We start from the raw sequence: 25,812 nt of genomic DNA, 5'->3' as shown, positions 1-25,812 counted from the left end.
TGACATGGATATACAGTAAATACCCCTACAGGAAACACAAATAATCCCTGAGGAGGTGGGTATTATGTTCAATGAGACAGGCTCACTGCATTTTTCACTGTAATTCATTCTGGACTAAATAAACGTTTGAGTGACATTTATTTAGCTGAAAAAGATTGGTTGAGTCTTCAAATAGTAAACTACAGAACCGAACCAAGCTAAACTGAGCTGTACTGTGCTGGCCTGGTTACGCATCCACCAAAGTTGTTACTGGAAGAAAGCTGAAAAGACTATGTGAGAGTATCGTAGCACAAATGGGTTCCAATAGATAGTGTGAAATGGGCATCTGTGGAAAAGAGTGAACTCACATTCTTGGGAAAATCTGTCTTCAGCTCTTTGACACCCTGGCACCAGTAGGCAGCCGTCTTCTCACTGATCAGTTCGATGTTGAGGAAGGAGCCCTGTCCGGGGCCGAACACATGACCTGACGTGGTGCCACGCACGATACGGGGAGAAACATTAGTCACCAGGTCCTGTGGGAAGAATCATAGGAATGAGAAAAATGACGCTCCAAGAAACAAAATAGCTGACTGTTTTGTTAGGTCAGGCCAGTGATGGAACGAGCGAGATTGATCCATTACCATGAGAGTCAGGATTTTTTCCTGGCTATAACCGTTCAGTATAATTCGGGCTGTGGTGGAATTATTGTAATCAAAAGGAGAGCCTTTTAGATTTCTTCAAAACAATCAACTTTATTATTTAATTACTGCACCCCTGGAGGTGATCACTGAGAACTCAACGAGCTGGTTCTAGCCACAACATTTTATAGCAAAGTCCATCCTCCTTCAATCTACATGACAAACAACAGATGTATGGAATGGGTCACAAGGTTAAGATTTGCATGAAAGATACTTAGAATTCACAGCAGACAGTATCTGCTGTAAAAACAGTTCTCATTGTGTAAAGACCAGAGTCTGTCCCCCAACTCCATACTGGAGCCATCTCTCCCTGGTACCCCAGTACAGAAACATTAACTCATGTTCTGGAATGCGGTGTCACCCAAAGACATTGTAAATCTTCTAGAGGCCCATCCTCAGTAGAACACACACAGATGAGCGTTCTAACAACCCCTTATTCTGTTTCATAAATCAACCATTTGATGCAATAACAGCATTATAACATAATCTTGTAATTTCCACCATAGAGCTCAGAGTTGTTCCTTGTCAGGCCAATTGGTCAACAAAATCACCTGCTAACATGACTCAGCTGCATGAACAACATGACATTACATCTTATGAATAAGAGGGAGGTGCATGGTCAATATTTGATAACTATAATGTCACTTAAAAAATTCTGTCTTCAATTGTGAATCTGAATGTCATGTTTGATTCAAAGCCAATGTGAAGAGCTGTTGAATCTAAAGAAGCACCACTCATATTCATGATATACAGTTACTTATAAATTCACCACGGAGACATTGATTTTTGAAGATGTTTCATTCTGCTCTGGTTACTATTACCAATTAGTAGAAACCAATTTGCAAAAAAACGAGCCCATATCAAACAATTGCAACAATAACACACTAATAGATGTAATGATATTTGGTTTATGTAGTATCTTTAGTGATAGAAAGTAATGCAGACATAATCTGCAATAGGTTTAGAATCCTAAACTCCTAAACGAATGCTATCGTGGCAAAAATTCAAGAGAGCATCACAGCCAACAGTAGAATTCATTGTGATCACGCATTTGTTTCCCTGTGACATCTGCTGTGTTCACTGCTAATAGCTGGGCTTTATCCACAGGGCAATGTTTGAAGGATTTAGCTCAGCGCTGCACTGTGAGTTCAGTCAACTATGAAGGCAGCTCCTCGCTAGCTAACCCTGATGAAGTGCAAGACAAGTCAGGACAAATTGTTTGAAGTCGGCGAGTAGAAAGGAATACGAATGAGATTAGATAAAGCTCTGGACAGACGTGGGAGCCACGTCTTTCGAAGGAACAAATACAGGATGATGGGTGAAGGGTTCGGTGCGTTTGCACATACGGAATCAATCACATAAAATAGTAAAGTAATCCATAACTCCAAAACACATAGGCTGGGCTACAGTACCACACACACACACACACACACACACACACACACACACACACACACACACACACACACACACACACACACACACACACACACACACACACACACACACACACACACACACACACACACACACACACACACACACACACACACACACACCACCACGTAATACATGCACCTGTGAAGAAAACATGGCCAGTAATCTCTGTAACAACATCAAATCAAATCAAATGGTATTTGATTAATCCGGGTGGCCAGACTATTTACCACCAATCCACATGTATTATTGTCCTCAACAAGGATTTAGATGCTATAGGTTAACAGGTCCTTTGTGTCTGGTTTTCTGCTAACCATTGGGCTATCACAACAGTCCAGGTCAACTAATCAATCCCCACAACCTAGCACCTTTATGAACAGACGTGATAAAGAGTGCTCAGATATCACAGCCACGGCTCTAGCTCCTCCAACACAGAGACAACCAAAGATTGGCCGTCGGCCATGAGAAGGCACATTCCAGGTGATTACCGAACAGCGGTTAGTTACATGGTCTCTTCCCTCAAGACACTATTCTTTCTTTCTGCAGGGAGGAGAAGCGAGAGAGAGAATGATGGAGAGAGATAGAGAAAAAATAAAAATATACGTTTTTCAGTTGCACACCGTGCGGCCCAGGCTATTTTTAAAGCTGACACAGAAACCATTCGACCACAATTATCTCTATTACTACATCCATCATTATCGCCGGAGGGAGAGATGTACATGGCCGGGGGTGGTGGTGGATGCTAGTAAGTGAACAATTCTCTCTCTCTCCCTCCCTCTCTACCTCTCCCCCTCTCTCTCTCTCTACCTCCCTCTCCCTTTCTCTCTACCTCTACCTCTCTCTCTACCTCTCACTCTACCTCTCTCTTTACCTCTACCTCTCTCTCTCTCCCTCTACCCCTCTCTCTACCTCTACCTCTCTCTACCTCTCTCTCTCTACCTCCCTCACTCCTTTTTCTCTCTCTCTCCCTCTCTTTCCCCCCTCACCCCTCTCTCTCTCCCCCTCTTCCCACTCTCTCCCTCTCTTTTTTTTCTCTCTCTCTCCTACTCTTCATGGCGAGTTTAAATCCTTCCCTTTCCCCCCTCTCACCCCTCTCTCTTTCCCTTACTCACCTCTCCCTGCTCCCCGCTCCCTCCCTCTCTCTATCTCTCTCTCTCACTCTTCATGGCGAGTTTAAATCCCTCTCTTTCTTCTCGACCTCTCTTGGCAGATGTTTTTAGTAGTCCACTTGTTGCCCTGTCCTGCCCTGTGCTGGTGGCTGACTTGCCAGCCGGGTCAAGAAGACCAAATGGAACATCCCACAGCTCAATCATACCTTCAGCTATAGCTCTGGTGCCACCATGTTCTATCTGTAGGTTAATCACCATGACCCTCGATTGAATGTTAAGCCATTTTATTCTATGTGACATTAGAGGGAGGGCAGCAGGCATATAATATATTGGGAGGGGATTCTACCTACTTTGTTCTGATTTCTTTGGTCCAGAGAGGGCAAGTGACCTGCGTGTTCATTTACTTAGAGTTTTTTCTTTTCTTTCTATTTGCCACTTTGATCTATGCATTTTTCATAAACAATCTGAATCTAATCCTCCTCCCATTTGTCATCTTAAGTGGTTTCATGACCCTGTAAGTTCCGTTTAGAGGGAGAGGCATGCATACTCACGGTCTGGGCAGAGAACAGAGTTCCTAAGGGCTATGGCAAATTGCTTTCAATATCTCGTTTTTCTCTTTCAATCAGAGCCACTACAGCGCAGCAGCTTTCAGTGCCTGAAAAGGCATGTCTTGGGTATGACCTAAAAATGGTCATCTTTTAAAATCAGTCCCTTTATCACTCTGGGAGATGCATTCATGCTCCCTGTGTTTCAAACTTTTTTGGCTCATTTTGGAAATATTCTTGAGATAATCATATATTTGGAAACTATAGGCAAATAAATGCATGTAGGAATGCCTAAGTGCTGAAAGTGTACAATTGAGCTTCACATATAATATGAAGCGTTTTCTTGCCAAACACGATGCAAAACTAAAAGGTAGCAACTATAACAACGAGAGTGTACTTTGAGTGAAAATGTCATTTTGTGACCTACTTCCTGAACGGTGTTATAAACAGAGACATATCATGGGCAATTTAAACAATAAAAAATGGCCTCCGGCGATTGTTTTACTTTTACTGTTGAAAAGTGATATCCCATTGAAGTACTAAGTCATTTGAAGATGACTGCAAGAGAAATATAAGTGCCCTTGCCAAAGTGACTAAGTGGTCATAGATAACACAGACAGAAGGAACGCATGCTGACTTGAGAAGAATAAATAACATTGCTGAAATCAACCCCTCAGAAGGTAAACATCAGAACGACACTTCAAAAACTACGTCAACCAAGTTTGTGTATCACGAGATAGGTAAGTTTGTCCTGAGAATAGTAAACCAAGATTGACATGATTCTTGTTTTTTTTTTATTCATGTGATGCAAATAATGAGCTTCACACAATTACCACAAACAACAAGCAACCAGGCAATAAATTAGCTTCTCGTGAAAAAATAAGGCTAAACTCATAAAAATAACACCCACTGGTAATAGACAAGCATTAAAAAGTTTTTTTGTGACTGTAAATCTATAAAGTTTTGACATCTATAAAGTTCTTCCCACACACTGGTAAGTAGGCAGACTTTCACAAACATAGAATGACCAATTACATAAATCTCTCATCTGTAAATTTAGACCTGCTTTTCTTATAATGATTTAAGTTTCACACGTAAACTATGAGACAGGGTTCAGCTGCCAGACAGTTGTTTTAATTAGCAAACAAAGCGATTTAACTCTTCAGTTTTCAGGGACATGGAAAAAGTGACCCTTACATAAAAGGCCCTATTTTGACAAGGCAAGAAAGGCGCTAGTTTCGTTTCAACAAGATCCTAATACTCAGTGCTTGTAGTGGAATCAATTGAGATGCCTAATTCTGTGGTGTGTGTGTGCGTACGAACACATTTTCTTCTGTGTATTTAGGTAACGCTATGGAGTTACTCTGGCCTGTACCTGAATACCTGTGCTACACCAGCAGCAAAGGCCTCTGGGAGGGGGAGGAGCCACCCACACTGCATCCCCTATGAGATCACACATAACAAATTGGCACTAATTTCAGGAAGATGGCCGCCTAGTCTCTGGCCCTGTATCGATTTCCCGCCTCCTTCTGCCTTCTGGACACATGCGGCCATCAGGGACAGAGTGGGAAGATGCTCACTGCTCACGTCTGATGAAGAGCAGGCAGCAGACGGACAGTACAGATGGGAGAGGCTTAGCTATAAATAGGAAACCTTAAGGGGTCAAGTTGAATTAAATACGAATAAGGATACGTTATACATTTAAACAACCAGGCGGAGGTGGTAACGGATGGTAATCCTGACATAGCGTAAGGTACGTTTTCATTATTGAGTATGAGGGAGTTCTTGCTACCTATGACTGAGAAGTATATGTTAATTCTACAGTATGAGGGAGTTCTTGATGGGAGTTCTTGAGTTCTTGATGACTATGAGTGCAGAGCTAATTCCACATTATTGTTACCTTCTGAGGGCGGCCTTTGTGACACTTGTAGTTTGCAATAGCTAATTTGAGACACACATACAGTATTTCATATTATTGCTTAGAGCAAACAACATCTATTATTGTTTCTCAGCCCTGCCATCCTCTGCCTTTCCATATCTCTGCAGTGCATCTCACACTTACCCCTGTTTCTTCTGCCTATCAATGACAGTTTCCTATCTGTACCACCTAGCTACCACCCAAAGAGACACAACAACGGGAATGAATCCATTCATCAACCACTGCCTGCTATTCTAGGCGTACCCCTAATTAAGCATCTAGCTTAATTAGACAATTTACTGGGTAATTAGTAGGCAATTAGCTGACATCTCTCTGATCTTTGCAGTACTGACTGCTTTGACAGCTCGGGCTCTGTGATATACGCTCTGGGTCCTCGCCAGCCTATGGCCATTTTCACTTATACTGCAGCTCAGTGGGGCGGAAATGGCACCTTGGTGCTTTGCCTGATTAAATATAATGTAACTGCAGGGGATACACATCTGTTTCATGGCCTGGAACATCCTTCCCAACCCATTTCACCGGCTCCACCGAGAACAGTTTTGACCACTGTTGACAGTCTGACAACGCCATCAAGAAATGCCAATGATCATCCAGCATAATTGTGCTGTAATGACAGGGGAGATGGGTAGACGAGGAAATGTAGAGCAAAGCACTAGCACTTTCAAAATGGACTTTTAGGTACGTTAATGTTTGGAGGAAACGTCTCAATCCTTACTCATGTGATCAAGTAGGTTGATTCTTTGACCTGTCTATGCTGTGTGTGAGAGACGATACCATACTGAACAAAAATATGAATGCAACATGGAACAATTTCAACAATTCTACTGCGTTACAGTTCATACAGTTGAAGTCAGACATTTACATACACCTTAGCCAAATACATTGAAACTCAGTTTTTCCCAAATCCTGACATTTAATCCTTGATAAAATTCCCTGTCTTAGGTCAGTTAGGATCACCGCTTTATTTTAAGAATGTAAAATGTCAGAATAATAGTAGAGAGAATAATTTATTTTAGCTTTTATTTCTTTCATCACATTCCCAGTGGGTCAGAAGTTTAAATACACTCAATTGGTATTTGGTAGCATTGCCTTTAAATGGTTTAACTTGGGTCAAACGTTTTGGGTAGCCTTCCACAAGCTTCCCACAATAAGTTGGGTGAATTTTTGCCCATTCCTCCTGACAGAGCTGGTGTAACTGAGTCAGGTTTGTAGGCCTCCTTGCTCGCACATGCTTTTTCAGTTCTTGCCCACAAATTTAGGTTATATAGGTTTGAGGTCAGGGCTTTGTAATGGCCACTCCAATACCTTGAAATTGTTGTCCTAAAGCCATTTTGCCACAACTTTGGAAGTATGCTTGCAGTCATTGTTCATTTGGAAGACCCACTTGCGACCAAGCTTCAACTTCCTGACTGATGTCTTGAGATGTTGTTTCAATATATCCACATAATTTCTCTCCCTCATGATGCCATCTATTTTGTGAAGTGCACCAGTCTCTCCTGCAGCAAAGCACCCCCAAAACATGATGCTGCCACCCCCGTGATTCACGGTCAGGATGGTGTTCTTCGGCTTGCAAGCATCCCTCTTTTCTCTCCAAACATAATGTTGGTCATTATGGTCAAACAGTTCTATTTTTTTTCATCAGACCAGAGGACATTTCTCAAAAAAGTATGATCTTTGTCCCCATGTGCAGTTGCAAACCGTAGTCTAGCTTTTTCTGGCGGTTTTGCTGCCATTCAGGTTATGTCGATATAGGGCTTGTTTTACTGTGGATATAGATTATTTTGTGCCTGTTTTCTCCAGCATTTTCACAAGGTCCTTTGCTGTTGTTCTGGGATTGATTTGCACTTTTTGCACCAAACTGCGTTCATCTCTTTGAGACAGAATGCGTCTCCTTCATGAGTGGCATGACGGCTGTGTGGTCCCATGGTGTTTATACTTGCGTACTATTGTTTGTACAGATGAGAGTGGTACCTTCAGCCGTTTGGAAATTGCTCCCAAGGATGAACCAGACTTGTGGAGGTCTACAATTTGTGGAGGTCTTGGCTGATTTGTTTTGATTTTCCCAATGAGTCAATGAGATTGAAGGTATGTGTCACGCCTTGGTCATTGTATTTTGTGTTTTTGTTATATGTTTGGGTAGGCCAGGGTGTGACATGGGTTTATATGTTGTTTTTCGTATTGGGGTTTGTAGTTTTGGGATCGCGGCTGATTAGTGGTGTTGTTAGGCTGCCTGAGGCGATTCTCAATCAGAGTCAGGTGCTTATCTGATTGGGAACCGTATTTAGGCAGCCTGAGTTTCGCTTTGTATTTGGTGGGTGATTGTTCCTGTCTTTGTGTAGTTTCACCAGATAGGCTGTAATAGGTTTCACGTTCCGTTTGTTGTTTTTGTATTTAGTTATTTCATGTATCGTTTCGTTTTCTTCATTAAAGATCATGAGTAACAAACACGCTGCATTTCGGTCCGACTCTCTTCCTTCAACAGACGAACGCCGTTACAGTATGTCTTGAAATATATCCACAGGTACACCTCCAATTGACTCAAATTATGTAAATTAGCCTATCAGAAGCTTCTAAAGCCATGACATAATTTTCTGGAATTTTCCAAGCTATTTAAAGGCTTCTGTCCCATTGGAATTGTGATACAGTGAATTATAAATCTGTCTTGTAAACAATTGTTGTAAAAATGACTTGTAATCATGCACAAAGTGGATATCCTAACCGACTTACCAAAACTATAGTTTGTTAACAAGAAATGTGAGGGGGGGTTGAAAAACGAGTTTTAATGACAACCTAAGTGTATGTACACTTCCGACTTCAACTGTATAAGTAAATCAGTTAATTAAAATAAATTCATTGGGCCCTAAGCTATGGATTTCACATGACTGGGCAGGGGCACAGCCATGGGTGGGCCTGGGAGGGCATAGGCCCACCCACTTTGGAGCCATGCCCAGCCAATCAGAATACGTTTTTCCTCACAAAAGCGCTTTTTTAAAGACAGAAATATTCCTAAATTTCATCAGCTGTCCCAGTGGCTGGTCTCAGATGATCCTGCAGGTTGATGTGGAGGTCCTGGGCTAGAATGGTTACACGTGGTCTGCTGTTGTTGGACGTACTGCCAAATTCTCTAAAATCACGTTGGAGGTCGGCTTTTGATAGATTTTTTGAAAATTAACATTCAATTCTCTGGCAACAGCTCGGGTGGACATTCCTGCAGTCAGCATGCCAATTGCACGCGCCCTCAAAACTTGAAACATCTGTATCATTTTGTTGTGTGACATTTTAGAGTGACCATGCCACACCTGTCAGGATATGCCACACCTGTCAGGTGGATAGATTATCTTGGCAAAGGAGAAATGCTCACCAACAGGGATGTAAACAAATTTGTGCAGAAAATTTGAGAGAAATAAGCTTTTGTGCGCACGGAACATTTCTGGGATCCTTTATTTCAGCACATGAAACATGGGACCAGCACTTGTTCCATTTATATTTTTGTTCAGTATATATGATCATGTGTGCAGTCTGCGGTCAATCCATGTTCTAAAGAAACATATCCACCTTTACTATTGCAATCATGCAGTTCGATTTGATCAATCGCAAGGGGAGAGAACCTTGGATAGGTTTGTGTGTGTCTGGTGAGTGTGGTGTTGCATGAACTCCAGTCAATGACCCGCACATGAAACAAAATCAAACCTAATTCATTATCTCTCTTTTTTAAACCTGTTGATGAAAGCCGCTCATGACTCCAGTTCAGTTTGATTAGTGAGACCTCCTGGATGGGAGCCAAGGCAGCCCTTAAGTTTGTATTATATTTATCTAACCTTTATTTAACTAGGCAAGTCAGTTAAGAACAAATTCTTATTCATAATGACGGCCTACCAAAAGGCAAAAGGCCTCCTGCGGGGACTGGGGCGGGGATAAAAAATAGAATAGAAATATAGGACAAAACACACGTCACGACAAGAGAGACACCACAACGCTACATAACGAGAGACTAAGACAACAACATAGCATGGCAGCAACACGTGACAACAACATGGTAGCAGCACAAAACATGGTACAAACATTATTGGGCACAGACAACAGCACAAAGGGAAAGAAGATCGAGACAACAATACACTTTGAATGAAGAGATGGAGATAAAACTGTTAATTTTGACTGTTTTTTTTGCAGCTCATTCCAGTCGTTAGCTGCAGCGAACTGAAAAGAGGAGCGACCCAGGGAATGTTCGTGCTTTGGAGACCTTTAACAGAATGTGACTGGCAGAACGGGTGTTGTATGTGGAGGAGGAGGGCTGCAGTAGGTATCTCAGATAGGGGGGAGTGAGGCCTAAGAGGGTTTCATAAATAAGCATCAACCAGTGGGTCTTGCGACGGGTATACAGAGATGACCAGTTTACAGAGGAGTATAGAGTGCAGTGATGTGTCCTATATGGAGCATTGGTGGCAAATCTGATGGCCAAATAGTAAAGAAAATCTGGCTGCTCGCGAGCACCTTTACCTGACGATCTATAAATTACGTCTCCGTAATCTAGCATGGGTAGGATGGTCATCTGAATCAGGGTTAGTTTGGCAGCATGGGTAAAAGAGGAGCAATTACGATAGAGGAAACCAAGTCCAGATTTAACCTTAGCCTGCAGGTTTGATATGTGCTGAGAGAAGGACAGTGTACCGTCTAGCCATACTCCCATGTACTTGTATGAGGTGACTACCTCAAGCTCTAAACCCTCAGAGGCAGTGATCACACTGGTGTGGAGAGGGGCATTCGTCTTACCAAACCACATGACCTTTGTTTTGGAGGTGTTCAGCACAAGGTTAAGGGCAGAGACAGCTTGTTGGAGACTAAGAAGACTTTGTTATAGAGCGTTTAACACAAAACCCTGGGAGGGGCCAGCTATAAGTATAAGACTGCATCATCTGCATATAAATGGATGAGAGAGCTTCCTACTGCCTGAGCTATGTTGTTGATGTAAATTAAGAAGAGCGTGGGGCCTAGGATCAAGCCTTGGGGTACTCCCTTGGTGACAGGCAGTGTCTGAAACAGCAGATCTTCTGACTTTATACACTGCACTCGTTGAGAGAAGTAGTTAGCAAACCAGGCCAAAGACCCCTCAGAGACACCAATACTCATTAGCCGGGCCCACAAGAATGGAATGGTCTACTGTATCAAAAGCTTTGGCCAAGTCAAAAAAAATAGCAGCACACCATTTCTTAGAATCAAGGGCAATGGTGACATAATTTAGGACATTTAAGGTTGCAGCGACACATCCATCACCTGGGAAACCAGATTGCATACCAGAGAGAATACTATAGACATCAAGAAAGCCAGTTAGTTTATTATTGACAAGTTTTTCCAACACTTTTGATAAACAGGGCAAAATAGAAATTGGCCTATAACAGTTAGGATCAGCTTGATCCCCTTCTTTAAATAAAGGTTGCACCGTGGCTGCCTTCCAAGCAATGGGAACCTCTCCAGAAAAGAGATACATATTAATAAGGTCAGAGATAGGCGACGATAGGGGCAGAAACCTTAAAGAAGAAAAGGTCTAAACCATCTCACCCAGATTTGTAAGCAGCTCCTTTAGCACCTCGGACTCAGTGACGGCCTGCAGGGAGAAACTTTGTCGTGTGGCGGGGGAAAAATAGGGAGGAGCATAGGGAATCGTCGCATTAGAAAGGGTGGGAGATGAGGAAATGTTGGACAGGCATGGTGGCATGGCTGAGTCAAATAGGAATCCTGACTTAATGAAGTGGTGATTAAAGAGCTCAGCCATGAGCTCCTCAGTAACAACCACATCATCAACCTTAAGGGACATGTGCAGCTGTGAGAAGGAGTGTTTATTCTCCAGGTCTTTAACCGTTTTCCAGAACTTCTTGGGGTTAGACCCACAGAGAGAGAACTGCTCCTTAAAGTAGCTAACTTTGGCCTTCCGGATAGCCTGAGTGCACTTATTTCTCATTTGGTTGAATGAGAGCCAGTCAGCCTGAGTATGCGTGTGCCAAGCCTTTTGCCAAATTTAGGTCTTGGTCAGGTGGTTTGAGCATGTCCCAATTTAGGTCACCTAATAGGACACATTCAGACTTCTTGTAAGGGGCCAAGAAAGAGCTTAGGGAAAGTAGGGTGCAGGCCGGTGTTGATGGTGGACGATAACACCCAGCAACAGTCAACAAAGAGCTATCTGAAAGTTTAATGCTTAAAAACAGCAAATCAAATCGTTTGGGGACAGACTTGGTGGAGACAACCGAGCACTGAAGCTGTTGCTTGGTAAAGATTGCTACTCCACCACCTTTGGAAGATCTGTCTTGCCGAAAAAGGTTATAACCAGAAAGGTTAACATCCGTGTTCAAAACATTCGTTCTTAACCACATCTCAGTAATGACCAACATGTCTGGATTTGAGCTGTGAACCCACATTTTCAATTGATACATGTTAGGTAATAAGCTACTAGTGTTTATTGTGCAGAAAACCCAGGCTTTTACAAGAGCAGAAATCAGTGAAGAAGATATCGGAGCACAAGTCAGAATTGATGCTAGCAACAGTAAATGGGCCAGGCTGTACATGCACATTTCCAGATATCATAAGCAGTAATACAATCAGGGCACGGCAGAGGACAGGGAGAGCTCTGCAGTGTTGATTTATGACATTTAAATGACATTTGAAGGGCAACAAGATGATATTGTACAGCAATTTCATCAGGTAACATGAATACAAAGCCAGTGAGAGGTGGTTAGAATACAATGGGAGGCCAAGAGTCCATTTAAGCAATAGAGAGTCAGAGTCCCGAGTGTGGAACAAACATAGTCTGTCCCACGGTTGGGTAAACAAGCAAGTTTACCCAACTCTCCCTCCTTGGGAGACGTAAGTCTCACAAACACGCACACGCACGCACACGCACACACACACACACACACACACACACACACACACACACACACACACACACACACACACACACACACACACACACACACACACACACACACACACACACACACACACACACACACACACACACACACACACACACACACACACACACACACACACACACACACACACACACACACCAGTTAGAGAGGCTAATTGAGCCGTAAGGGTTCAAACCTCTTCAGATCCATGTGCTCCAGCTTCACAAGACCCAGTGAATCTACCTGGGATAGTCTCATCACATCAATCGAGGATAGAACTGGTCAGTGTTCAGGACCGCGACCGTGACCCCTTCAACAGCAGCCCAAGCTGCTTGACTGTCATGTCACTCAGTGATGAGATGTGGTTGAGACAGGGTTTACCAACAGGTTTACCAGGACTCTGGTCTGATCCCTATGTCCTTGATTTACATCCCACGGTAGAAGCAATCCTCGCCAGAAGGGAAAAAAACATTTACATATGCAATGTAGTTCATTAATTATAATGAATGGAAGTGCCGCCTGCAAGTTTAAGCGAGTGGGCTTCCGCTGTATCGCGCCATACGGCAATTAGCTATTCCGCACACGCACACCATGTTAGGATATTTCCATATCCACTGTGACAATCAGGCCATGCGCCCTGAATGCTATCGACGTGGAGCGGCTGGGGTGTTGCGATCAGGGGGGGGGGTTTGCTTGGCGGGTAGGGGGAGAACAGGATATTAAAAAGAAGTCCCTCATGTTTAGGGTATAATGATGGAACAGAGGAGCACTGTTGACACAGTACTTTCTTTATCCTTCTCAGGGAGAGAGACAGGAGAGGCTCAGTGCAATAGTTTGACATACAAAGCACACAATAGAGTGCAATATGATTTCTGTTTACAGAGATATGAGCTGGGGGCGAGCTGCTGCACTGCTGGTAAGCAGGAGCTATTGGGGAATAGTAAGGCACATGGCAGTGACATTGACCAGTATGAAGAGCAAAAGAGCGGTAGCGAGTGAAAAATGTAACACAACGCTACTGTACACATTCCAAATCAAATCCAATTTTTATTTCGAGAGCACATTTCTTACAGGGGCTGTATTTCAAAGTGCTTGACAAATAAAATGAGTCATTGAGAGGGAGGAAGTGAGGTTAAAAATATGGATTTTGGCCAAAGGCTAACTTGCAGAGTCCAAGGTGTTTTAATGTATTTGTCCTGAAAATACATCTACAGGTTCCATGTGAGTAGGGTGTTTTTCAATGCTCAAGGACATGTACAGGTTAGTTAAGTAGTAAAGCCTGCACAGCAGGATCTGTACAGCAGATGCCTTGGAATGTGGACTCAACTTTAGAACACTTTCAGGGTGAAGGAAAATGCCTGAAAAACATTTGATACTTGTTGAACTATCCCTCTAAGTAGTGTTTAAAGGGATAAACAGACATGATGTTTAGAGGCAGGCTAGTTGCAACTGTAATAATCACTTTGGATAAAAAATTCTAAAACACTGACAATACAAATAAATCCAATGTCTATTGAATTACTCTTAGTAGTTGGACCATCATCCAGGAGTGTGCTTCTTGAAAAACTGTCACTCTTAGCACTATAGATTCAAGTCCTTATTTATTATTTTTCAGGCAGAAACCAATTTCTTAATTGAATTTGAAAGCTTGGTGAGACTTCCATCAATTAGTCATAATAGATTTTTTTAAACCGTTCGGAAAAAGCATGGCACCTTTTGGCCTAACCAAATACTCTAACAAATTCTCAACCGTCTGGTAACAGATTTCCACTCAATTTCACACAAGATAATAATTTCTTCACCACAGTCGGAGAAAAAAAGAAGCTTAATGTGAGGCTGCACCTGATGCACTACCCTAATTGTTGCTATAGCGATGCCTTACACAACTCCGAACAAGCGCTCCTTGTTTGGTCTCTCTTTTTTCAGCAAATGTCCATTTCTAACTTCACTAATAAAGAGCTGCCAGCGAGAACAGAGCAAACAGATGTTACTGATTAATTTCCCCATCACTAGAATTAGAAAGTAAATTAAAACAAAAGATTTTCTGCTGGAGCTCAATAAGCAACTAATGGCTTTCGCTCTCTCTCTCTCTCTCTCTCTCTCTCTCTCTCTCTCTCTCTCTCTCTCTCTCTCTCTCTCTCTCTCTCTCTCTCTCTCTCTCTCTCTCTCTCTCTCTCTTCCTCTTTTTTTCACTCTCCTGTCAAGAGCAAATGTTACATTGCTAACAAGGCAGATGCATCTTGTTCTAATGGGAGCGTGTTGGTTTAGCTGGAGTGTCTGCCACCTGACGGGAGCTCATTACCGGGGAGCGTGTTTGGGTGTGAGGAGCGCTTTACTGCATTCCTTTATGAGTTATTAGGGCTTTATTAATGCATACGCCTGTGGATGGAGGCTGCTTTTATGTGCTACCGTTATGACTTATCGGAGCCTTGGCCAAGGTTAGACAGGCTCAAAGACAATGCACAGAGACACGCAACGGTCTGTTCATAACGCTTAGACGCTCAACACTGCTGTAACACTGTGAAACATTTGCATGCACGCGTATGTCAAAACCATCAGCGTTGCCAAAAACGTCAGTGTCGCTCCTGGATTTGTCGCTAGAAGTCGCTAGATGACGTTTTGCCGTTGGTGCGATGACGTCACGGCACCAATTTGCCTTGCTGTGGCACAACTGCGGTCCCCCGATGTAGCGTTTTCGCTGCACACCACCTCTCCTTGTGCTTCCATGGCTGCATGTGCTCCCTTGCTGTAACTTCTGTTGCACAGACAGCTTCTCCCACTCTCGTTTGCTGCAGAATTGTGTGGGGAAAGTTTCTAAATGCTATCAAAACCATACAAATCATCTGTTCCAAAACTCCCCAAAGGCAACCTGAAAAGTAGCTGGATTTGTCGCTAGTCTCTTTTACCAATAAGAGTCGCTGGAGGGGTCTGAAAACCTGGTAAATATAGTGACAATGTCGCTAAACTGGCAGCACTGCACACACACACACACACACACACACACACACACACACACACACACACACACACACACACACACACACACACACACACACACACACACACACACACACACACACACACACACACACACACACACACACACACACACACACACACACACACACACACACACACACACACACACACACACATTAACAGCATACTTCTAATGTGCATGTGTGTATCACTCTCTCTCGGTCTCTGTTTGTCTGTACCTTGTCCAGTCCAAAAGTCTTGGTGAGAGCGAAGCCCCAACCCTGTTGGAAAGCCCTGCGTATCATGGCCGTGCTGGTGGTGGGGGGAGCACTGGCCAGGCCAAAGGGGTTCGGGAAGGTGATGCCACACATCTCTACACTGATGTCCACCATGTCGATGGCACAGTTGAACAGAGGCAGAGCGGGGGTGCTGTCCACTGTCTGGCTGTGGAGGGACTGTAGGGAACAGAAGCAGAATTGCAACAGGTTTTAGGAAGGCATAATTGTTGTAGTCATCATCATCATTGTCTGTGCGGTATTCATTAGGCACCAAATAGGGTAAACACAGACAAACAGGGAGGGACTAGCTGGACACGTCCAACAAGAAATGTTTCCATTCTAAACCGTTTTGCTACGGTGTGCAGTAATGAATACGACCCATGTATAATAGCCCATTCAACTCTGCAGCTGGTCATAGTTGTCCCACCCACCTGGAGGTACTTGTGGATGTGCCAGGAAGCCTGCTTTCCGTCATTGACAGACTCCACTGTGGTGTTGGCCAGGCCTGCGATGTCTCCGCCAGCAAACACCCAGGGCTCACTGCTCTGCATGGTCTCAGGGTCTAGGTCTGGAGTGCCCCAGCGGTTCAGCTTGATGGGAGCCATGGCATCCTGGACTGTTTAGAATGAGACATAACAGACATGGTTAATACGACATTATTACAATAGACAGAAGTCCCCAAAGATCAGGGATCAGCACATAGCAGCGGGAAGATGTTTGAGGGTTGGGGTGCTGCGACGATGGTGGGAGAGGGATGTTTCTCGCTGTGCTGCAGATGGCCGTATCAGTTTGCTAATACAGGAATAGTAAAGGCCCAGTGCACCACTTTTGCACACCAAATTATTATTATTTTCAGGGGGTGCTGCAGCACATTGAGCACCCCTAGTTCCTGGGTCAGCAGGTCGTGTTATGTTTGTAAAGGAGCAGAATAATGAATGTGTGTACTGTATAAGACATCACAGGGGGGATATTTGATATACTGTAACTTATTCTTTATTGATATTGTCCCCTTGTTGTCCCCCCTGGTACTGCATTTGGACTGACAGTTCAATGATCATTGTAAGTGGAGGGTCCATCACACAAGCCCCCCCCCCCTTTACTGTAGGAAGGCTGTGGAGTGTGACATGTCAGAGACTCCTGAGATCTTCTCCTTAAATAACATCACTTCTTCCACAGACCTCCACTCTATCTCTCTGGAGATAACTCCACTGACAGATGCTGATTGCTGAGCTCCATTAGTGAGAAGAATCCATGCTGTCATATGGGCCTCTGCCAGGCAAGACTACACACACACACACACACACACACACACACACACACACACACACACACACACACACACACACACACACACACACACACACACACACACACACACACACACACACACACACACACACACACACACACACACACACGTAGAAACACAGACAGACAGACAGACAGACAGACAGACAGACAGACAGACAGACAGACAGACAGACAGACAGACAGACAGACAGACAGACAGACAGACAGACAGACAGACAGACAGACAGACAGACAGACAGACAGACAGACAGACAGACAGACAGACAGACAGACAGACAGACAGACAGACAGACAGACAGACAGACAGACAGACAGACAGACAGACAGACAGACAGACAGACAGACAGACAGACAGACAGACAGACAGACAGACAGACAGACAGACAGACAGATTGACTGCCTCCTCTGTGAGCTGGTGATTCATACTGTACATCTACTATCTATGTAACTATATAGTGGTATTTATCAATTAATTCACTATCTGCCACTATCTAATCTGCTATCAGATTTACTGTACATTGACAGTTGAAACTCACTGTATCGGAGATTTTTGATGACAGATAGTGATACCGAGACACTGGTCAAGGCACCTTCCTGTACGCTATGTAGCCAACTATACGGTATATGACATACAGTGAGCTCCAAAAGTGTTGGGACAGTGATCATTTTTGTTGTTGTTTTGGCTCTGTACTCCAAAAACTTTTGATTTGAAATTATTTAATCCATATGAGGTGAAATTGGAGACTATCAGCTTTAATTTGAGGGTATTTTCATCCATATCGGGTGAACCGTTTAGATATTACAGCAGTTTTTGTGTATATTCTCCCCATTTTAGTGGACCAAATGTATTGGGACAAATTCACTTATATGTGTATTAAAGTAGTCAAAAGTTTAGTATTTGGTCCCATATTCATAGCACCCAATGATTACATCAAGCTTGTGACTATACACAAACGCACAAATATCATACCTCCCCCAACATTGCTAACCTCCCCTGTTATTGAAATGGTGAGAGGTTAGCATGTCTTGGGGGTATGATATTTGTGTGTATGTAACTTTCTCACTCATCATTATTCACGATTCATTCAGGAATATCCATAATCATGGTAGCATGTGTTTACAATAAAAGGGACTCCAAAATGACACTACATGATTTACCATACATTTCTATTGTGCACAAAATTATCTTAAACCCAACCAAAACAAACTGCAAATGCATCCAACAAGTTTGTAGGAATATGGGACCAAATACAACACTTTTGACTACTTTAATACACATAAGTGCATTTGTCCCAATACAATGTAGCTATTTTCTTCTAAAGTACTTATATCTACTTTGGACACTTTGGATCTGAAACCTCTCAACTGAAGCTAGCCAGCTAACTACCAGCTAGCTACCAGCTATCAGTCAGCAAACCATTGCTAGCGGTCTTCAGCTAACCGGTCATCAGCTAACCTTTAGCTCGGAAAGCTCTCGCCAGTTCGAACAACGCGACTCTAACCAGAGCATAACGGACCTATTATTTTTTATCCCCGGATTCCCACTGGATTCCCACCGCAAACGGAACATTTTCAGCTGGATTCTTCACAACTAGCTATCTAGCTAACCGCAACCCCGGATGATTACTCCTGGCTAGTGTTTCCACCCACTTAGCTTGAAGCTAGCCCGGCCAGAGCTCCTGTGCTACCACCGAAGCATACTCCTGGGCTACAATATCCGGACCCTCGACCGGTCTATCAATGTCACCGCATGAAGAGGAATAAACAGACTCACCCCATCGCGACGTCCTTGCTTGCTAATTCGGCCTGCTAGCTGGTTTAGCCCCGGTCCGCTAACTGCTACCTTGTTTAGCCCTGGCCTACTAACTGTTAGCTTGTTAGCACAGGCCTGCTAACCGTCTGAATCACCGCGTCCCAAACACTCACTGGACCCATATTTACTTTCCCTTTTCGATTTTTAATTTGTTTATACCTTCCGGTAACCTGTCTCACCCAATGTGATACGGAATCGCCATTATTTTTTATTTATATTTTTATAACCTCCAGAAGCTAACCAGCTAACTAGCTACAAGCTATTTAGTCATTGTTAGCCACTGCTAACTGTTTTTTTAACCTGGATAACACTCGCCAGTCCAGCTTCCCTGCCCCATCCACCGCTGCCCCCCTGGACACTGATCACTTGGCTACATAGCTGATGCGTGCTAGACTGTCCATTAATCACGGTACTCCATTCTGCTTGTTTATGTTTTATCTGTCGGCCCCAGCCGCACTCAGGCTCTGTGTGGAGTTCATCCGACCCCCCCCTGCCTAGCCTACGCCATTTTACCTGCTGTTGTTGTGCTAGCTGATTAGCTGTTGTTGTCTCACCTACTGTTTTAGCTACTGTTTTAGCTAGCTCTCCCAATTCAAAACCTGTGATAACTGTATGTCTCTCTCAAATGTCAATATGCCTTGTATACTGTTATTCAGGTTAGTTATCATTGTTTTAGTTTACAATGGAGCCCCTAGATCCACTCTTCAATGATTGACTCAGGGAGGAGGACGGCCCTGCCATGCATAGTCCCATGGGATGTTTGCTATCAACAACAAGGCAACTCCTATGACTAATTGGGAATGGGACGCAAGCGTAGGATTGATCACCCTGTCGCTGGCCGCCTTTGAGGAGGGTGTATAGTGTGAAAGGCCGAAACACCCTAGGAACCAAAGGTACACTACTGACGATGCGTTCCCCAAATTTCACCACGCTCACTGTTCATTAACTCTTGGAAGTGCTTGCACAAAGGATAGTAACATCTCATCCTGTGTTCTTGGAATCTGAATATCTGGACTTGTCCAGTGACTGCTGAGAAAGATCAGCTGACAACAGGGGAAAGTCCTTGTGGCGGCACGGAGAGACGGCTGACAGGAGGGAATAGACCCCACTGGGACAGTCATGGGGTAGCTTCCCATTTCTGTAGTTTCCCATGCTTCGCAGTATGTTGGAAACACCCGCTTTAGCTACAGAAAGTCAAAATACGAGAATACCCCTAGAGTCTGCGAGAGCGGGGGCAAAAACCAGGCTCCAAATGACACTGAATGAATCTCGAGACCCAGTGGTGAGCAACAACGCGCCGACCTTGGCAACTGGGCGCAAATGGAGGCCAGGAAAAGCAGTCCAGGAGGCAACAGCAGCCCTCAGACATGCTGACATTGTGGGTCATGTTCAGCAAGGGAGAGGAGGCCTTGGGCTAACTAGCCGTGCTGCTTGGAGTAAGGCCACTGCATCAGAGCGGCGGAAGATGGTAGTGCAGGAAGTACACCATCAGGAGGAGGCTGCAAGGTGGGCCAAGGCAGTCTCTCTTGCCAAACAGGGACAGTGGCACTCTGGGACAGTGTGGAGAAGAGGAAGATCAGCTGGAAGGATCTGTGGGCCATGGAAGGCCAGGCGGTTGAGCTTTTCCATCAGAGCAACATATAACATCCTTCCAACACCAGTTAATCTTCACCAATGGATGGTGAAGATCCGGAGCCCTCTGTTCCATGCCAGCCAACCTCAGGCACATTCTCACAGGCTGTAAACAAGCCTCGCCCAAGGACGCTAATCTTGAAAATGACTCTCACAAAATAAGTCCTTAAAAACCTTGTGTCCGCCCTGGAGGACAAGCGAGCACCCACCAACTCCCTACCACCCATTTGCAGCATCACCCCACGGACAAACTTTGTCCTGTTAAGGACCTAAACCACCGGATAGCGGCTCTAACACCATTAGAGCGAGACCAGCAATGTGCTTGATGCCCGCAACTGGAAAAATGCTAGCTGACATTGGCCGGCAACCCTGTGTTCTCCGGAGACAACCACCACCCTAAGACCTGACATGGTGCTCCAAATGGTCCCGCTCACTTCAATAGGTCTTCATCATTGAGCCTCACAGTACCCTGGGAAAACTCAGTAGATGAGGCTTATGAGCAAAACATCTGCGCTATGCTGATCTAGCTGCCGAAAACACGGCATCATGGCTGGAACACAGAAGTCCGACCAGTGGAGGTGGGCTGCAGAGGTTTTGTGGCAACATCTACAACCAGACTGCTTAGAGACCTGGGAATTAAGGGCCAGAGCCAGCGTATCCTGGCAATCAAAGACTGTATCAGAGGCGAGAATGCAGCAGTCAGTGGCTTTGGATGAAGAGGAAAGACCCTCAGCATTTTAGATAAGCAGGGCCTTTCAAAAAATGCAAAAATAAGAACAGATATAGCCCCTGGTTGCATAGTCCCATGGGATGTTTGCTATCAACAACAAAAACATCCTGACTAATTGGGAATGGGACTGCAATAGGATTGATCACCCTGTCGATGGCCGCCTTTGAGGAGGGTGTATAGTGTGAAAGGCCAAACACATTTACATTTTACATTTAGTCAGGAAAGCTAGACGCTTCTTCAGGCAGAGTTTGCATCCTGTAGCTCCAACTCCAAAAAGTTCTGGGACACTGTGAAGTCCATGGAGAACAAGAGCACCTCCTCTCAGCTGCCCAACACCACAGTCAACCAATTAGGTTCACACTACTGACGATGCGCTCCCCAAATTTCACCACGCTCACTGTTCATTAACTCTTGGAAGTGCTTGCACAAAGGATAGTAACATCTCATCCTGTGTTCTTGGACCCAAATCCAGATAGCAGATGTTCTGAAAGAGCTGCAAAACCTGACCCAGGGGAAATCAGCTGGGCTTGACAATCTGGACCCTCTATTTCTGAAACTATCCGCCGGATTGTCATGGGGTATTACCAGCCTGTTCAAGCTCTCTTTCATATCATCTGTCAGATCCCCAAGGACTGGAGAAGTCAAAATGCCGTAGTCATCCCCCTCTTCAAAGGGGAGACACCATGGACCCAAACTGATACAGACCCATATGATCCTGCCCTGCCTAATGAAGGTCTTCGAGACCCAGTGTCAACAAACAGGTCAACAACCATCTCAATCAACTGGCCATGCCTTCTGCCTGCTGTGCAATCTGGTTTCCGAGCCGGTTCCAGGTGCACCTCAGCCATGCTCAGGAGGTACTAAAGAGATATCATAACCGCCATCGATAAAAGACAGCTGTGCAGCCGTCTTCATCGACCTTGCGGAAGGCTTTCTTTCGGTCAATCACCATATTCTTATCGGCAGACTGCATCAGTAGCCTCGGTTTTCAGTTGACTGCCAGGCCTGGTTCACCAATTACTTTGCAGACAGAGTTCAAGTGTGGGCAAATCGGAGGCATGCTGTCCCGTCCAAACAGGGACAGTGTGAAGTCTCTATGGGGGTGCCACAGGGTTCAAGCCTCGGGCCGACTCTTTTGTCTGTATATATCAATGATGTTGCTCTTGCTCCCCAAATTCCCTGATCCACCTCTACGCAGACGACACCATTCTATATACATTCTATATACTTCCGGCCCGTCCTTGGACACTGTGCTATCTAACCTCCAAATGAGCTTCAATGCCATACAACACTCCTTCCGTGGCCTCCAACTGCTCTTAAACGCTAGTAAAACCAAATGCATGCTTTTCAACCGTTCGCTGCCTGCACCCGCACGCCTGACCAGCATCACCACCCTGGATGGATCCAACCTTGAATATGTGGACATCTATAAGTACATAGGTGTCTGGCTAGACTGTAAACTCTCCTTCCAGACTCATATCAAACATCTCCAATCGAAAATCAAATCAGAGTCGGCTTTCTATTCCGCAACAAAGCCTCCTTCACTCACGCCGCCAAACTTACCCTAGTAAAACTGACTATCCTACCGATCCTCGACTTCGGCGATGTCATCTACAAAATTGCTTCCAACCCTCTACTCAGCAAACTGGATGCAGTTTATCACTGTGCCATCCGTTTTGTCACTAAAGCACCTTATTATACCACCCACCACTGCGACTTGTACGCTCTAGTCGGCTGGCCCTCGCTACATATTCGTCGCCAGACCCACTGGCTCCAGGTCATCTACAAGTCCATGCTAGGTAAAGCGCCGCCTTATCTCAGTTCACCCAGTTCACCCACCCACCCATTGTTACCTACCTCATCCCCATACTGTTTTATTTATTTACTTTTCTGCTCTTTTGCACACCAATATCTATCTGATCATTTATCACTCCAGTGTTAATCTGCAAAATTGTAATTATTTGCCTCTTGCACACAATGTATATAGACTCCACCTTTTTTTCTTCCTATTGTGTTATTGACTTGTTAATTGTTTACTCCATGTGTAACTCTGTGTTGTCTGCTCACACTGCTATGCTTTATCTTGGCCAGGTCGCAGTTGCAAATGAGAACTTGTTCTCAACTAGCCTACCTGGTTAAATAAAGGTGAAATAACCAGCCCTCCTCCCTCTGTGGGTGATTCGTACCACACACCTTGCTTAAATCTACAATCTACATAAGTACAGATAAGTGGAGCCACAGGGAGGTCAGAGATCTCAAACTCAATTCCTGAAAGGGCTGGGGTTTGTTTTTGTTCTAGCCCAGCACTAACACATCTGATTCAGCTAATAAAGGTTAATAAAGGTTTTTAGTGAGGACAAATTCTTTGTTTATTAGCTAGATGAAGCGTGTTAGTGCTTGGTTATAACAAAAACATGCACCCCCACTGGCTCTCCAGAAATGACATTTGACACCTCTGAATGCTCTATTTCTCTATAGATTGGTGTGAAAGAAATCCCATACAGAGTTTCCAGATATGTAACAGGCCACCATACAGTCAAAGGGAAGTATGGAGAATGGATTCTGGGGAGACGATGAGTGCCCTGTCCCGGCAGGCTGTCTGCTGGGGCACAAACACTGTAGCTAATCTCTTACAAGACCTTGGCTGCCACAGATGACAGAGATCACTTAATGCGAGGTCAGTGTGGATTTGGATGAAATGCCTGGCACATTCTTGTATGGTACGTTTAGTGTAGAGGTGTTCGGCGACTGAGAAATCTTGATTAGACCACACCTAAAGTGGAGCTGTATTTTAACGTAATGTATTGTTATGTATTTTAATGTAATGCATATTTAGGGTCTGATCATCAACATTCTGCCAGTACTCTGCCAGTTATGTAGGTATTCTCTTTTATCAGGTCAATCCTTCAACAGTCACTTCTAAGGGTACTTCAATGAAGGGGGCATGTTTGAACATTCCCCTTCTGTCAGACCTGATTCGCCTTCTATCAGACGTTACTTTGAGGGTCAGTCAGCATGGAGCCGAAGGCGCTGATGATATAATCGGCTTTGAGCCGGACGATCTGGTCCTCGTCCTCCAGCCAATCGCCGCGCTCCGTCTGCTCGGTGCGGCAGAACTGCAGGCCGGCCACTCGGCCGTTCTTCATGATGACCTCACGGGGGAACAGGAAGGGAAGAAACTCACACTTCTCCTCCTTGGCCAGCTCCATCTGAGGAAATGGAGAATTTTAATTTTAGTTTTTATATTGTCCTATGTTCCCAACTTCACAGCCTGCAGAACTTTTAAGGATGACATGTGTTTTGAAACATGACAAAAGATGTTTAGATGTGATGTTGATGCCACATTTAATGCGGTTTAACATATCCCTTAGTCTAAGGGCCCGGGGCTGGGTTTCTACTAAGCAAATATTTGGAATTGTTTTAACATGGCCCATACCAAGGATAATTTAGCTTTTTGAATTTACAGACCCCTGTAGCCACATAAAAAAATACAGTACTTACTATAGAATTCTGTAGTAAACTTGTACTATACTGTAGTTTGCCTCGATCATAGAATTCTGTAGTAAACTTGTACTATACTGTAGTTTGCCTCGATCGAGTAGTACTTACTATAGAATTCTGTAGTAAACTTGTACTATACTGTAGTTTGCCTCGATCGAGTAGTGCTTACTATAGAATTCTGTAGTAAACTTGTACTATACTGTAGTTTGCCTCGATCGAGTAGTGCTTACTATAGAATTCTGTAGTAAACTTGTACTATACTGTAGTTTGCCTCGATCGAGTAGTGCTTACTATAGAATTTTGTTTTTTTTCTTTACGCCACACTTTTCATATAGAGGTCATATTAGTTGGTCGCTCAAACCGTGTGAACGCTACACACAAGTTGGCACATCGGCAGTACTGACTTCAGACAAGTCCGTTGAGTCTGTGAAGCTTGTGGGGGGATCACAGAGCAAAATGAAGAACAGTTTGTGAAAGTCTCGTCTATCCATAGAGGGGTATTCATTTGTAGGCCAAACGGTATGAACGATAGATGTTTCTATGAGATTTTGGGGACGTCTCCTGGTCTGACAAACACCGCTGTAGGTTCTGCCACTTTTCTTCACAGATGCAAAGGCCGACAAATTGACTCAGCCCATGCCAGAAAACAGATATCTCTGAAACACTGATTTTCATGGGGATTTGTTTTATTATGCTAATTACATTTCTGCACGGGGGTGGACATCAACTGGAGGGGTAAGGTCAAAACCTCTGAATCGCTGAATCTGTTGATAACCCAAAACAAAGACAGACTTTATTTACAGGCTATTTATGTTCATCCAGAGCCAATTTTCACATCTTTCTCCCATTCCCCCAGCTATGGCTTTCTTTGAATTCATGATCAAACTTGAGGAATTCCGCAGAGCAGCTTAAAACCAGTCAACGACACAGGTCTAATTATTGTGTCTGTCCACAGC

General features: G+C 44.2%; 1 protein-coding gene across 1 annotated transcript in view; it reads right to left on the bottom strand.

Annotated features, from left to right (window-relative positions):
* Nucleotides 1-25,812, bottom strand: part of LOC124009398 (dihydropyrimidine dehydrogenase [NADP(+)]) — a 144,237-nt gene that overhangs the window by 42,466 nt on the left and 75,959 nt on the right. The window contains exons 11-14 of the mRNA XM_046321200.1: nt 24,354-24,564; nt 16,301-16,485; nt 15,831-16,046; nt 348-512 (exon numbers count right to left, since the gene is read on the bottom strand). Of these exons, the coding sequence (XP_046177156.1) occupies nt 348-512; nt 15,831-16,046; nt 16,301-16,485; nt 24,354-24,564 (777 nt within the window). The remainder of the gene's footprint in view (nt 1-347; nt 513-15,830; nt 16,047-16,300; nt 16,486-24,353; nt 24,565-25,812) is intronic.

This window comes from Oncorhynchus gorbuscha, linkage group LG22, assembly GCF_021184085.1.
Source record: "Oncorhynchus gorbuscha isolate QuinsamMale2020 ecotype Even-year linkage group LG22, OgorEven_v1.0, whole genome shotgun sequence".
Classification (NCBI taxonomy): Eukaryota; Metazoa; Chordata; class Actinopteri; order Salmoniformes; family Salmonidae; genus Oncorhynchus; species Oncorhynchus gorbuscha.
This window is presented reverse-complemented; position numbering and strand designations above follow the sequence as displayed.